Raw genomic sequence first — 13,716 nt, 5'->3', positions numbered from 1 at the left:
AAATTTGTGAATAATAAGCCTTATAATTCAAAACCTCTTTTTTTTTTTTAAAGAAAAAGCCATTAAACAGTCTTGAACTAGTTTGACTCTCAATGAAAGCACCACTTGATCATGCATATTTTTACCATAGGGTTAATATGCCTGTTCAATACGTAAAGGGGGGTTTAAGGATCTTAGAACAAGGCTCTCCGGTCCGGCTACCGTGAATAACCCTGGCCGACATGATGATGTCGGCGGGGTGGCCAAGTGATTAAGTCCACCTTCGACAACGGTCGTTGATCGGAAGGCCCCATATAAGGCTGTAGGTGCTAGTCAACAAAGAACTAACCTGTTAACCTTGAGAAGACGAGAGATGATGTTGGTTACGTAAAATGTGTGGTTGATGATTGTTACGTAATGTGGTTGTACCTTAGAATGATAATTAGGGTTTGTATATATATGCAAACCCTAATTCTAGAACCATCCGAGATAATGGTAATCCCTTCCATAACCAACTCTCCCGAATCACGGATATAATTATGGAAAAGATACTTACTTGAGGATCAAGTAACCGCCGTACCGGGAACAAAGGCTTTCGATACGAATCCGCATGCCGCATACCGCATACAAAGTAAACGCATACGCATGCTAGCGAGTGCCCGCATACGTATATATTGCGCATGCGAGTTGCGGTATCATTAGCCTCTAATCGGCGGTTATGTGGATAACTGCCACTTTGCCACTCCTTGCCAATAACTACCCCTAAAATCTTCTGATCATGCCCACAACCTACTCCATTTTCTCTACGTCCTCCTACAATCTCGAACGTGTACCAAGTAAGCATGAACAAGTCCAAAAGCTGGTAAACGCTACGCTACAGGAGCAGTAGCGTTGCGTTGACTAGGCCCACCTGCTTTCATGCTTGACTTAGCTGAGCTGTGTTAGCTAATGAACAAGGTAATTCAACCTTTTTCCTGTGTGGGACGTCATGCGCCGCACGTGATGGGCCATGGCGTGACATACGTCATTAAGTCCCCCAGTTTGGTTGGAATCAAAATGCATTTGATTGTAACCAAACTTTTATAAAATAGTTAAATTAGAAGTATATCATAATCATTACTGACACGCCGTAAACATCCCATCAAGTACCCATCCCGTCACTTCAATGGTTGATGTCATCAACACTTGAGTATTTACAGCTGTTAAAATGAAACGACGCGAATCTAACGACTTTAGATTGGGCTCGAATTGACACGTGTACGCCCAAAATCAAAGCCCATTGCATTGGCCCATTTGCATTTACTTCTATAGATAGTGGCTTTTACCCTTTCGTTTTTAACCCATAATCACTCAGTCTTAAAATAATATTTAATTACTTTCTTCTTTCTGCAATCATCTCATAACGTTCTACGTTACTTTTTCGAGGTCAGTTTATTCGCTATGTCTAGAGCAAACGTTGAATTGGAGGAAACCTCCATTACATCAGAGTTATTAGATACGTTTATAGAAGCGTATCCACCACTGAACGATTGGCAGCCGATGGCTGCGTTACCAGGGCAGCGGGCCAATATGCCACTTTCCAACTATTTTACACTATATTGGAAAGCCATAATAGTTGGCAACTTTCGCCTGCCCTTAACTGCGTTTGTAGTTTCAGTTCTGATCATTATCATATAGGCGTTTCACAACTACATCCTCACGTGTGGCAGCGCGTGATATTTTTTGAGATGTTTTTTAGAGGGGAAAACAGACCGGCACGGCTAAACGTTTTCCGTGCACCGTTTAAATTAATGGCATCAGGCAAAGGATGGTAAACTTTTGAAAAGAAGTGTAACTTTACATCAAAAAAGTCTCCGTCCCTTCATGATTGGAGGGACATTTATTTTTATGTTCACAACGACGCCCTTGGCGAAGGGCATGTCCACGTTGCACCATGGCACCTTACTCGCTCCGCTGATTTATCAAAGACCCCAGAACTCGATCAAGAGGAACAATAACTGTTCAATTTCTGCAAGGACGCTGTACTTGAAATGCATCAGTACGGCGAAGTAATGTTAAAACTTGGCAACGTTCAAAATTATGAAGGGTGTAATTTGTATGTTTTAAAAAGTGAAGGGTGGGTTGTGTAAGTTAAGAAAGTCAAGGGTGTATGTTGTAGTTTAGAAGTTGGAAAGTAATGTAAGGATAATATAATGGAAAAAGTATATGAAAATACATTGAACTTTCACCAAATACCTATTGTATGCATCCAACTTTGAAATCTCCTATTGTATGCATTTAACTTTTTAAATTGTTCTATTGTATATATTTAACCTGTTATAATAGATAACCTTCAATTAGATATTTACATTATTAATCTCTCATGTTTGTAAATATTAATTTCATTGGTCCCTTCATTGTGTTTGTTAAATCTTCATCTTCTTTCCATTAGATAGTTACAAAATGGTAACCCCAACCATCCAAACTTCAAAAAATAATTATACGTGTCATGCAATCAATGAATAATTACACTTGATATATTTATAAGTTATGCTTATTGTTGGGAAGCAAGTAACATGTAATTTAACATAACCACCTAAGAGCGAAGTTACATGAATTAGTGAGGTTATGCAACTGGATATGTTGATAACTTGCTCAAAATAATTCATCAAAGATGCTCACGATTCGACATACACAAAAACTAGCGAAAACACCACCAAGGATTTTGAAAAGATGTATCACCTCCAAAACAAAAACAAGGACACCGGATATTAAACATATAATAAGCCAGAAAGGGTTTAAAAATATTAACAGTATGCACAAATTAAATTCCTATTTCTGTTTAAGCAACTACATCATATAAAAAGAGCAACATGAAGCTTTCATAACCATCACATAGTAAAGTTTATTAACCTAAACATAAGAAATTGTTGTTTTAGTTGTAATCACATTTACATATAAGTTTACACATACAAACACCTGGCCACCAAACACCACCAACGCCGTCTATCTGTTTCGAAATATAAACACCTATCATGTCTTTATCATATCTGTTGAGAACATATTCTAACCATAGCCGTTGAGATTCGCAACCAACATGTCTTTATCATATCTGTTTTAAAACCTGCATAGATGTAATTGAAGTGGGGATTTAATACTGCTATACTTGCGACGATTGGAGGTGGTGATTTAATACTGCTATACCTGAAGTGGGGATTTTTAAAACCAAATCGATTCTTCGAGTTAGATCCTCAAATCTTTCAGATAGTTTCACAAAGTGATTCTAAACAACTACGTATTTTTACTTTTCTCTAAATGTTCCTGGATTAATCCGGAGACCTTAACGATGAACATTTTTGGTTAACGAAGAAACACAAGATCAAACTCCACAAATTTGTTGATGTTAACTAGATTTGATGATGAACGAGTATTAGGTTTATGTTTAGGAATGATATTCTGAGCTCAATTCGTGATTAGAATCATCAAATGAGAGAGTCATTTTTGAACTTAAATATGATGATGAACACGAACAGGAGTAGTAACATGCAATCCGAATTTTAATTTTTTGAAATCTGATTATGAATTATGATGATTTTGAAAGAAGATGATGACAATGATGAAGAAGATCAATGTTCGTTATGAGTTTGTTAGATAAATTGATGTTTATTTTGATTTCGTTATGTTGAGGGACTAACTACGTCATAAAATTAACTTTACTAACTTGTTACATGCTTAAAAGGTCATGAATTGCATACAATAGAACAATTTAGAAAGTTAAATGCATACAATAAGAGATTTCAAAGTTGGATGCATACAATAGGAATTTGGTGAAAGTTCAAAGCATTTTCATTTACTTTTCCTTAGTTTATTTCAACATAATTGACAATACAATCATGTCCTGAAACTAAAGTCAAAGTTTATAGAAATATGTGTTAAACTGCACAAATCGTAATTGGATTTTTAACTTGTAAATCCAGAAGCTATGGTAATGAAGGCTTTAAGCAGCCATGGGTCTGGTTCAGCTGCTCTATACAAATAAATAAAAATAATGTAAATTTCTACTGTATTACATTAATTAAGTTGAATACTCGTATATGATTAAACGACATTATGTTTCTTTAATGTGTATATTTATTATTTTCGTTTACAAGACACTGTCACGTCTCTCTTTGACCATTTGGTCTTAACTGGAAACAAGAGATATTCATTTCATAATTGATCCTAGCTTTAATTTAGACGTTGAGCCTGCTCATAACTAAACAAACCCAAACATGTCAAGTTCCTAACCGGTCACCTTTGTTCCCAGGCTTGTTTCACGCTATAGTCTCTATTTCTTAGACTCACGAAAAGAGTGATGCATTTTCATTTGTTAAGGTAACATCATCCCAAAATTAACAACTTCTCACATAAATCATGGCTTAAGATTTTGAACTTAAAAAAAACCAACATCACACAGCTATATCTAGCAAACCACACACACACACATAAGAAACGGCTGATACCTTATGTAACAAGGTAAGTTAGATGGCGCCAATTCGTATGCTACAAGTTGACTTAATCTTTAGGGGGTGCTCTGGTACATAAGATAGACCTGTTGTGCCATGATTATTAATACAAGTTCTTCAGTATCAAGATAATTATATATTTACTATATGCATTTCGATATATTAAATGTATGTATTAGTTGAAATAATATCGTTTAGTTTTTGCGCAAATAAACGATATTATTGATGATTGATTTGGGTCATAGTCGTTTTTATTTGTCTTTCAAGATAGCAATTATAGATGTTTGACAAACACATTAATACTTCCATTATTAAACTTATTACAATCTCAATTATACCAGTTTTAGGGGACAACTTTTTTGGAGGTGGTGATGGGTTGGGTACTCAGGTGGAGGTCTTATTGGGTTAAAAGGGTATTTTATACGAGTAGTACATATCCTATTGGGTAGGATTGACCACATCATCTTTCTTGTCAAATTTTATTTACTGAACAAATAACTACTGTAAAAAGTATTATTTCATGGATCTCTGTTATTATATAAATCTTTGTATAAAGTGATTTAGGAGGTCCGAGTACACACACTTTATATAAGTTAAAATTGACCTTGAACCCAATTTACTTCAAACTAATGTATATAAGTTTATTATCCATTTGACCATTAAGTATAACTGAAAATTGACCCATTCGTAAGAAAATATATAAGTCAAAATCACCAGTTCGCCATGTCCGAAATTTCTGTATATATATAAGCTATAATGTTAATGTTCAAAGTATAATGGGTATGTATATACATACCTTTTTCAACATTGATCTGTAAGGAATCGAGAGTAACTATGCCATCAGTCAGTGGAAGTAGTTCAAGCTTGACATTAACTGTCGAACGTGAAGGAACACACCTGCAATTTTAAAATTTGATGCAAGTAAATTACTAAATTTTATAAAGCAACATAACGAATTACTTTTGACAAAAGTCTTACCCAAGAGGAACTCTACTCTTTAACCACATATGTGTACGGCCCAGATCACTTCCCGGATGTACATCGAAGATAGACGTGTGGTCACATTGTTTCGGTGAACAAGCTAATGAAGAAGAAATAATAGTAGACGGAGCAAGCCATGTTAGACTTAGATCCTCATTCGACAAATTTGAAGCCTGTAGTGTTAAGACCTGACCATAATATAATAAACAGAATATATAATGAGCTTTTGCTGACCATGATCAAGCAGTTTCATCATAATTACTAGTTAATTACTAGTATTTGTAAATACTAGAGATGGAAATTTCGATGGGTTAGCGGGTTGATTTGGGGTGTACATTGCCTTTAATGGATTGGGATCCAAAAATTGTCATGAATTAATTGCATAGGTAGTCTTAGAGTGAGTCGCCTATGTCGAAAATTGAATTTTATTCAAAAAATGCATAAACTTTTTTCAAAATTGTAGTATTTGTTTACATGACCCATCCAGTTTGCTACCTCTAGTAACTATGTTTTTAAGTTATAAACCTGAATTGGTAACTTGAGGCTTCTTTCATTAGGCCCAAGAGTTTTTCTCGACATGTGAGATGCAATAGATATCAAAATTTCCTTTTGAATATGTGGTCGCCAGTTTGTTGGCTGCTTAAATAACAACTTAGATTCTGCATGAACATGTATGTACATTGAAAACTTTTATACACCACACATTTATATTTAAAATCGGCTAAAGAAAAAAAAAACTTTATTAGAAATATGCAATAATTAGGAGGAGCCTATTTACCAGTATAATTGCATCGACATGATACAACAACTGCATATTTATTATTATTAACATTTGAGGAACCACGATCTGCAATGGAGAAGATTTGAACACTTGATCGTGCAATTTTCTCGCCTTGAACATCATCACAACTCCAAATAGGAGTTGCAGGTTTCAAAATGAACGAGTGTTCTTCACCTCTCCTGTCAAGGAACATGGTTTAAGGTTAATTATTTAGCTATTGATAAAATGTCAAAAATTACCCTTCAATAATGACCACAAAATATGATTAAACCTGAGGGGTAGATTTGGCAAGCCATGGCCATCGCCTGCTTGAATACATACAATTGGTAAAGACAAAGGGGGCCCACCTTTAGATGCCTCCTCAAGTATAAACGTTATGGCATCCAAGTATATAACAATATCTGGTGAATGTGCAGGAGATATATTCTGCATAATAATAATCATGGTTTCAACATATGATAAGTTAACACCTGAGGTGGCAACTTAAACCCAATATATTATCCTTAATGGGTCAAATTTTTACAAATTAAACCAGAAGGGAACGGGTCAAACTGGTTAGAAGTAGCCCAAGGTCTACTTTCAATCCAACCTGACACGTACATATATACCATGTTTTGGCCCTTTACTCATCCAGAACGACCCACCCATCTTGACACATGCAAATAACTCGTAATAGATTAAAGAGAAGAAAGTTTGGACCTTTATTTGGACACAAATAAGATCTTCTGTATTACAGTCTGTAGAAAAACAACAAATCTCTAACGGTTGAATAATTTCAATCTTCCTCCTCCATTTTCTACCCGGAACGTAAATGCCTTCCAGTCCACATCGAACCGAAAACCGTTCCGGTTCCTGTTGTACGCCCCGAAAAGATAAAACTCCTCCACCACTTTTTTCATTCCCAGAGGTCAAAAGAGTTGACCGAGGTTGACTTTTTGAATAAAGTGATGACATTGAATGACTTCTGAACTGACCTAATAGAAAATTCTGAGAACCAAATGAGCTAGGTGAGTGCGGTTTTGTCAATGAGCTACGAGCACTTGAACTGGGACTCATTTCTTGAGGAGAATAAAAACGAGGGGTAGTTATGGAATTTTGTACAGGTAACAACCATTTCAACAAGTCTCCGAACGGGTCATGTTTTGAGTAATCCGAGTTTTCTGAAACATGTTTTTCAAACTGGAGAACTTCCAAAACTGGATCCCTGAAAAAGTCAACATCGATATTGACCTGTAAAATCACCTGCATCCTTCCATACGGGAAAACAAAATACAAATAAGTTATAAATTCATCCTTTTTTAATCATGAATAGATTAAGAAACATACCACTATGTCTCCATTAGCAAGTTGGCAACATTTAACATCGTTTTTTGCAACTCCACCTGAGGTGCTAGCATCAAGAATTCCTCTATCAACTGCCACGTCATCATTACGGGACTCAATTGGAATAAACTTTCCTCTAGCAGTTGATCCTCTACGTTTCTCTTCAATTTTTCTTCTCGACCATAGGGATTCATCTGCCTCGGCAATTCGAGCAAAAAAATGAGAATTTTTGAATCTTATCAACAACTCGTCTGACTTTCCTCTATATTCATCCAACTTGCTTGTGGATAAGCATGCTAGGATATGAACTTGTTCACCTGGGGTTATCACAAAATTATAGTTTTATCACAAAATGGAAAATAAATTCAATGGAGATGAAAAAAGCCCGGCTCATAACAAAATGAGTTGATCGTATTTAAAGGATTAACAATCACCAGGAAAAACAAAGGGGCGGTCTAAGGATCTAAATGATAGCATATCGGATTCTTCATTCCAACAATCAGGAATCTCCTCTGCAAAAGCATTGAATAATAATGATGAATGTTTAAATGCACAAAAATATATACGAAGTATATAAATCACTGAAGACAACTACACAATCTACACGATCTAGAAAAATAAATTAAACAAGAAATAAAGGATGGGAGTACTGCAAGGAATGGTAATATATCCTTCATCTTCGTGAACATCGATGTGCTTATCAACAATAGTTAACCCATTCTTTGTACTAAACGCCCCCAATCTGCCATGTTTACTCCCGGCTCCATCATAATCATTAGCAGCTAATGTTACCGGGTATAGGTTTTCAGCTATAAGATCATCTAGTTTAGCACCTAGCTTCATGTTGTTTGATTCTGCTTAAGCTTCAGGATAGGACACACTCACAGAAAGTTCGCCTGTTCCACTGAGAGTTCCTCTGAAATGCAAAAGAAATTTCATCAGATGAGTTCTAAGCATACAGACACAGTTGGCATCACATATGACTATTTAGCTTAGTAATGTTAATCCAAATCTATATTAATTACTCATAGTACACAAGGTAGTGTTATCAATCAACTTACCCAAAACAAAAATGTGAAAATCCGTTGATTCATCATATTACCGTTATCTAAGCTAACGAAACATTTATAGCTTATCATTCTTAGATTTTTTACTATTCTTCATCATCAACATAGAGATTCAATCAAACTTAACAAAGCTCTAAACAAACTGCAGATTCATGTTTGCCGCTTGATATATACTTCGATAGCTTCACTTATCTCCTTCTCAGTTCTGTTTATCTTCAAAAACATTCTCCTATTCCTTTCAATCCATATAAAGTAGACTGCAGCAGCAAGCATTAACCTATTGAGCACAATCCATATATTTTTCGAAGAAGGATATGTTGCCAAGCACAAAACAATCTTCTTCAAATCATTGTATAAAAGTCTTAAAAATCTTAATATCATACCAAACTGTGCCAGCATAGACACATTTAAAAAACAAATGTTCATGAGTCTGATTTGCGTCAATTCTAATTATATCGTATCAGCAATTCAGCATTATAAATTAACATTTCTAGACACGGATCAACATGATTGGTAACGTGAATAGCGCTTAAATTACTGAGAATTATGGTTTTAAGATCGAAATAATTACTCTAGCAATTACTATCTACAATGTTTAAATGTACGTTTAAGACAAAAACGCATAAATTGATTGTGTAGATGATTAAATTAGAGTGCGTAAACATACCGATCGGAGATCACGTCGGAGAAGATAAATGTTGGTCGAGCGATTCAGATATAATATTTGGCGTAGTGAATCATTAGTTACAAAAAGCTTTAGAGATGTGAATTTTGGAAGTTTTTTGTTGAGATTTCACTCACTCACAGTTTAAATTTAAATAAATAATAGCCTATAAAAAACACAAATTAAAAGATATATATATTTACCTCTGAAAAAAACTACTCCGTAACAAAATATTGTATAAGTACTAGAGTATTAAATAAATTAATTGATATTTATTCACAAGTATCAAGTTAAGACCATTTCTAACATCCCGTCAGTTTGGCTCCGTCAGTCTACTTGGCAAATCTGACAAAAACTGACATTTTCTAACGGGCGTCAGTTTCCGTCAGTTACCACATCTCCTACCCAATATTTAACACATAAAACTGACACAACGGTTAAAAAATGTCAGAATCTAACATTGTCAAATCACAATCATATTGCACTTTTTGAACTAACTGCCCGTAGTATCATCGCTACGGTTAGGAATGGTTTAATAGTAAACAAATACTACCAAATAAACACTTTTTTATGAGGGTAGTTTTATATAAAAAGGAGTTTTTTTAATAATTTTATGGACTATGTTTAGGAACTAAATTCAACCATAAACATCATGTATTCATGTCATTGAGTTGGTTAAAAGTGCTAAGAGCGGTCTCAACGGTTGCTTTCTCAATGCCGCCCAGCAGGGTGCCGATAGCACTGCTCCACCTTGTCCTGCCTCTCTCCTTCTTTCTCACGCATGCATCAGGACGAATAAATAAGTTTTACTACTGCATATTATTTTATTCTAGTTATTTAAAACGAATAAATAATTTTCAAACCACAAATGTAAATGGCCCGTGATATCTTCTTATATCTTCGTCCATTCAATAAGCATAACCTGTCAGTGTTATTCAACGGATACTGTAACATCCCGCCTTTTTCCGTTTACTTTCCGTTTAATTATTTAAAGTCCGTTATATAATGTCACACCCCCAAATAGGGCCTGGGGTATTTGTGACTAATTATATCAAATCACAATTGTATAAACGAGAACGACTCTATATGAGACGTTTTATTGAGTTTTGCAGCGGAAGATAAATAGATTACATTGTATTTAATAAACAACGCATTAAATATCTTTAATTGATATGATATGTAATGAAGACTCCAAGCATAGCAAGCAATCATCATCAAATTAGCAAATGCAAGTCCTTCAAATTATCCATGAATGACTCGTTGAAATGTTGCATTCAATTAGAAAATACACAGCGGAAGCATTATGTAGGACCTGAGAATAAACATGCTAAAGAGTGTCAACCAAAAGGTTGGTGAGTTAATAGGTTTATCATAAATAATGATTTCAATAATAGTGTTAGACCACAAGATTTAATAAGAGTTGATTGATATAGAAATATCAACCTAAAAGTATTGCTGAGTTTATAATATCGCGACTAAACAAAAGTTACCCCGTGACACTTGTTATTCGTGTCGTTAAATCATTATTATGTAGTCAAAGACCAACGGTCAACTGACTAGAAACGTCACTCTCAGTAGCGCTACTCACAATAACTAAGTTTGCATCTTATACCTCAGCAATTAACGATATTACGGTGGGGATTTAGCATGACAATGCATGTATATAGCATAAAAGTTTGAGTACTTATGCCTAAACGTAAAACAGTTATAAAAGTTGCGCATGTATTCTCAGCCCAAAAATATATATAAAAAGGGAGCTATGAAAACTCACAATACTGCATTTCGTATTTTGTAGTAATTACGAGTACAATGGCACTGAACAAGTGAAGAGTTGTCCTCGGATTCACGAACCTATATCAAGTATATATATATATTAACACATATACTTGTAATCGAATAAGTTTATATATTATTTCACTTGTTATATATTTCTATATATATATATACTTATATATATATATTCTATATATAAGTATTTATTTGATAAAATGATATTAATAATGATAATGAATAATGAGTTGTATTGTTTTGTAATAACAATAATAATAATACTAGTAGTAAAAATGATATTAATCATAATAATGTTTAAAAATAATAATAATAATAATAATAATAATAATAATAATAATAATAATAATAATAATAATAATAATAATAATAATAATAATAATAATAATAATAATAATAATAATAGTAATAATAAAAGTTCTTATAATACTAATAATAGAAATAATTAAAATGTTATATGTTATCAATAGTAATGATATTTATAATTTTTGTAATATCCGTAATAATAATCGTAGTAGTAGTAGTAGTAATAAAAATACTTAGAAATGATAGTTTTAATAAAAATGTTAATTTTTATAATAATGATACTACTAATAATATTCTTAGTGATAATATTAGATACATCGATAGATTTAAAAATATGATACGTATTAATAACGATAATAATAATGAAATAATAATAATGCTTATAATAATAATAATAATAATAATAATAATAATAATAATAATAATAATAATAATAATAATAATAATAATAATAATAATAATAATAATCATAATGATAATTATAATTATGAAAATAATAATAAATGGTAACTAATATTTTTATTAGTAATAATAATAATAATAACTATAATACTAGTAATACTAGTAATAATAATAGTAACAATATACTAATAATAATAATAATAATAATAATAATAACAATGATAATAATAATAATAATAATAATAATAATAATAATAATAATAATAATAATAATAATAATAATAATAATAATAATAATAATAATAATAAAAATAGTACGAAAACTACCTTAGGAGCCCTTTCTAAAAAAATGCCCAAGACAGGACTCGAACCCGAGACCTCTCGTTCACCCAATAACATTCTAGACCATCCCTCTGTTTCTACTTTTCTGAAATTATTACCACCCAATATATATAAATCCCGTTTTTGCTAACTGTCCTTCATCTTCTTCTTAAAAAAAATGTATCGACCAAACTTCATTAAACCATAAATACAAATTGGTTTTTGGGATTTAAGATAAACGATTTAAGTTTGGGATTAACAGAAAAAGAAAAGAAAAGAAAAAAAATATAGATGAATGCAGCAGCAGTTTAAGCTTCGAAAAAAAAAAATTAAGAACTCATACCATGATTTTGATTTTAAGATCATTTTAGACCACACTTTCTTCATGAAATAGTTTGAAAATCATACCTATAAACTTTTCAAATCATTAATTTAACCAGAAACATTACAACGATTTCGAATTTCATAAAGAACGCAGAGTTGACTTTTTAAAAATCAAACTTTGACTCTAAAATTACAACTCGATACGATGAATTGAAATTTGAGATTTTGCAGAAAGTTTCTGATGTGTGTCGCGAGGGGTACGAAATAGTGTTTATTTTTAATACGAAATTTGACGAAATTTTACACAAGTTTTATTATTTTTACGGATGGGAAATGCCTAAACCTTGCTACAACACTTATAGGCAGTGTACCTAATCGTACTGTAGTGTAGTTTTTAGTAAGTCCGGTTCGTTCCACAGGGACGCAGTGAAGTTTAACACTATATTTTTATAAAACTATATTTTTACAAAAATATATAATATAAGTAGTATTATTATTATAAAGGGGGGTTTTTACCGTTTAATGACCGGTTTGTCGATTTTAAAACTTTAGTCGCAGTTAAAACCAAATGTAAAATATTAAAAATAAATACAAGACTTAAATTAAAGCATAAAGTAAATAACGATAATGAAATTGCGAATAATAAAAGTGCGATAAAATAAACTTGCGCTAATTAAAAAGTACGATAATTAAAAGTGCAATTAAATACAATAACAATAAAAATGCGATAATTAGAAGTGCAATTAAATATAAAATAAAGGAAATTAAATATGAAATAAAAGAATTATGCTTATTTAAACTTCCGTAATCATGATGTTTGACGTGTTGATTTTAGTTTTATGCCCATGGGTTAATTGTCCTTTGTCCTGGATTATTTAATATGTCCGTCTGGTTTTTGTCCATAACAGTCCATCAGTCATAAATATAAAGTGCGAGTGTCCTCGTCAAATTATCCTTATACCCGAAGTTAAATATTCCAACTAATTGGGGACTTAAACTGTAACAAGATTTTAATACTTTGTTTAATAATTACACCAGGATGTCGACTGAGTGTAACCCAAGGTTTTAATATTTTGTTATCAATTATACCAAGTGTCCTTGTACATAATTTTCACCCCTGTTTTAATTATTCTAGTGGCTATTAATCCATTCCCGTGTCCGGTTAAATGAACGATTATTCGTACATATAAATACCCCGCCCATCGTGTCCGATTGAGTGTATATGGTAATTTATAGGGACGCCCAATTGAAAATCTTTATATTAACATTAACAAACTATCATTTAGTTAAACAAAT

At 32.6% G+C, this 13,716-nt stretch overlaps 1 protein-coding gene and 1 long non-coding RNA gene across 4 annotated transcripts; both read right to left on the bottom strand.

Annotated features, from left to right (window-relative positions):
* Nucleotides 1–2,979: 2,979 nt before the first annotated feature.
* On the bottom strand, nucleotides 2,980–5,525 carry LOC139861211 (uncharacterized). Of its 3 annotated transcripts, none has more exons than XR_011763688.1 (4): nucleotides 5,442–5,525; nucleotides 5,260–5,360; nucleotides 4,461–4,549; nucleotides 2,980–3,082 (listed from the first exon to the last, which is right to left on the bottom strand). It is a non-coding gene; the product is annotated as an uncharacterized lncRNA (long non-coding RNA). The 3 variants fall into 3 exon arrangements; XR_011763687.1 differs by lacking the exon at nucleotides 2,980–3,082 and adding an exon at nucleotides 3,862–3,985; XR_011763686.1 differs by lacking the exon at nucleotides 2,980–3,082 and having other exon boundaries at nucleotides 4,231–4,549.
* A 423-nt stretch (nucleotides 5,526–5,948) lies between these two features.
* Nucleotides 5,949–8,391, bottom strand: LOC139864744 (uncharacterized). Its single transcript, XM_071853316.1, has 7 exons — nucleotides 8,199–8,391; nucleotides 7,983–8,060; nucleotides 7,552–7,865; nucleotides 6,826–7,467; nucleotides 6,497–6,651; nucleotides 6,223–6,404; nucleotides 5,949–6,103 (listed from the first exon to the last, which is right to left on the bottom strand). Exons 1-7 carry the CDS (start codon nucleotides 8,389–8,391, stop codon nucleotides 5,949–5,951), a joined length of 1,719 nt encoding a protein of 572 aa, XP_071709417.1.
* Between the last annotated feature and the right edge of the window lie 5,325 nt (nucleotides 8,392–13,716).

This window comes from Rutidosis leptorrhynchoides, chromosome 8 (assembly GCF_046630445.1).
Source record: "Rutidosis leptorrhynchoides isolate AG116_Rl617_1_P2 chromosome 8, CSIRO_AGI_Rlap_v1, whole genome shotgun sequence".
Lineage (NCBI taxonomy): Eukaryota > Viridiplantae > Streptophyta > Magnoliopsida > Asterales > Asteraceae > Rutidosis > Rutidosis leptorrhynchoides.
Note: the sequence above shows the minus strand (reverse complement) of the source record. Positions and strands in the feature narration are given on the sequence as shown.

What these genes read in the sequence shown, in the direction of transcription:
- LOC139864744 (XM_071853316.1), bottom strand. Translation starts at nt 8,391, where the DNA reads ATGAAGCTAGGTGCTAAACTAGATGATCTTATAGCTGAAAACCTATAC. An exon ending in TTGCTAATGGAGACATAGTG is followed by an intron (nt 7,468 to 7,551) that starts GTATGTTTCTTA and finishes GGAAGGATGCAG; the next exon opens with GTGATTTTACAGGTCAATAT. An exon ending in GGCCAAAACATGGTATATAT is followed by an intron (nt 6,652 to 6,825) that starts GTACGTGTCAGG and finishes ATTATTATGCAG; the next exon opens with AATATATCTCCTGCACATTC.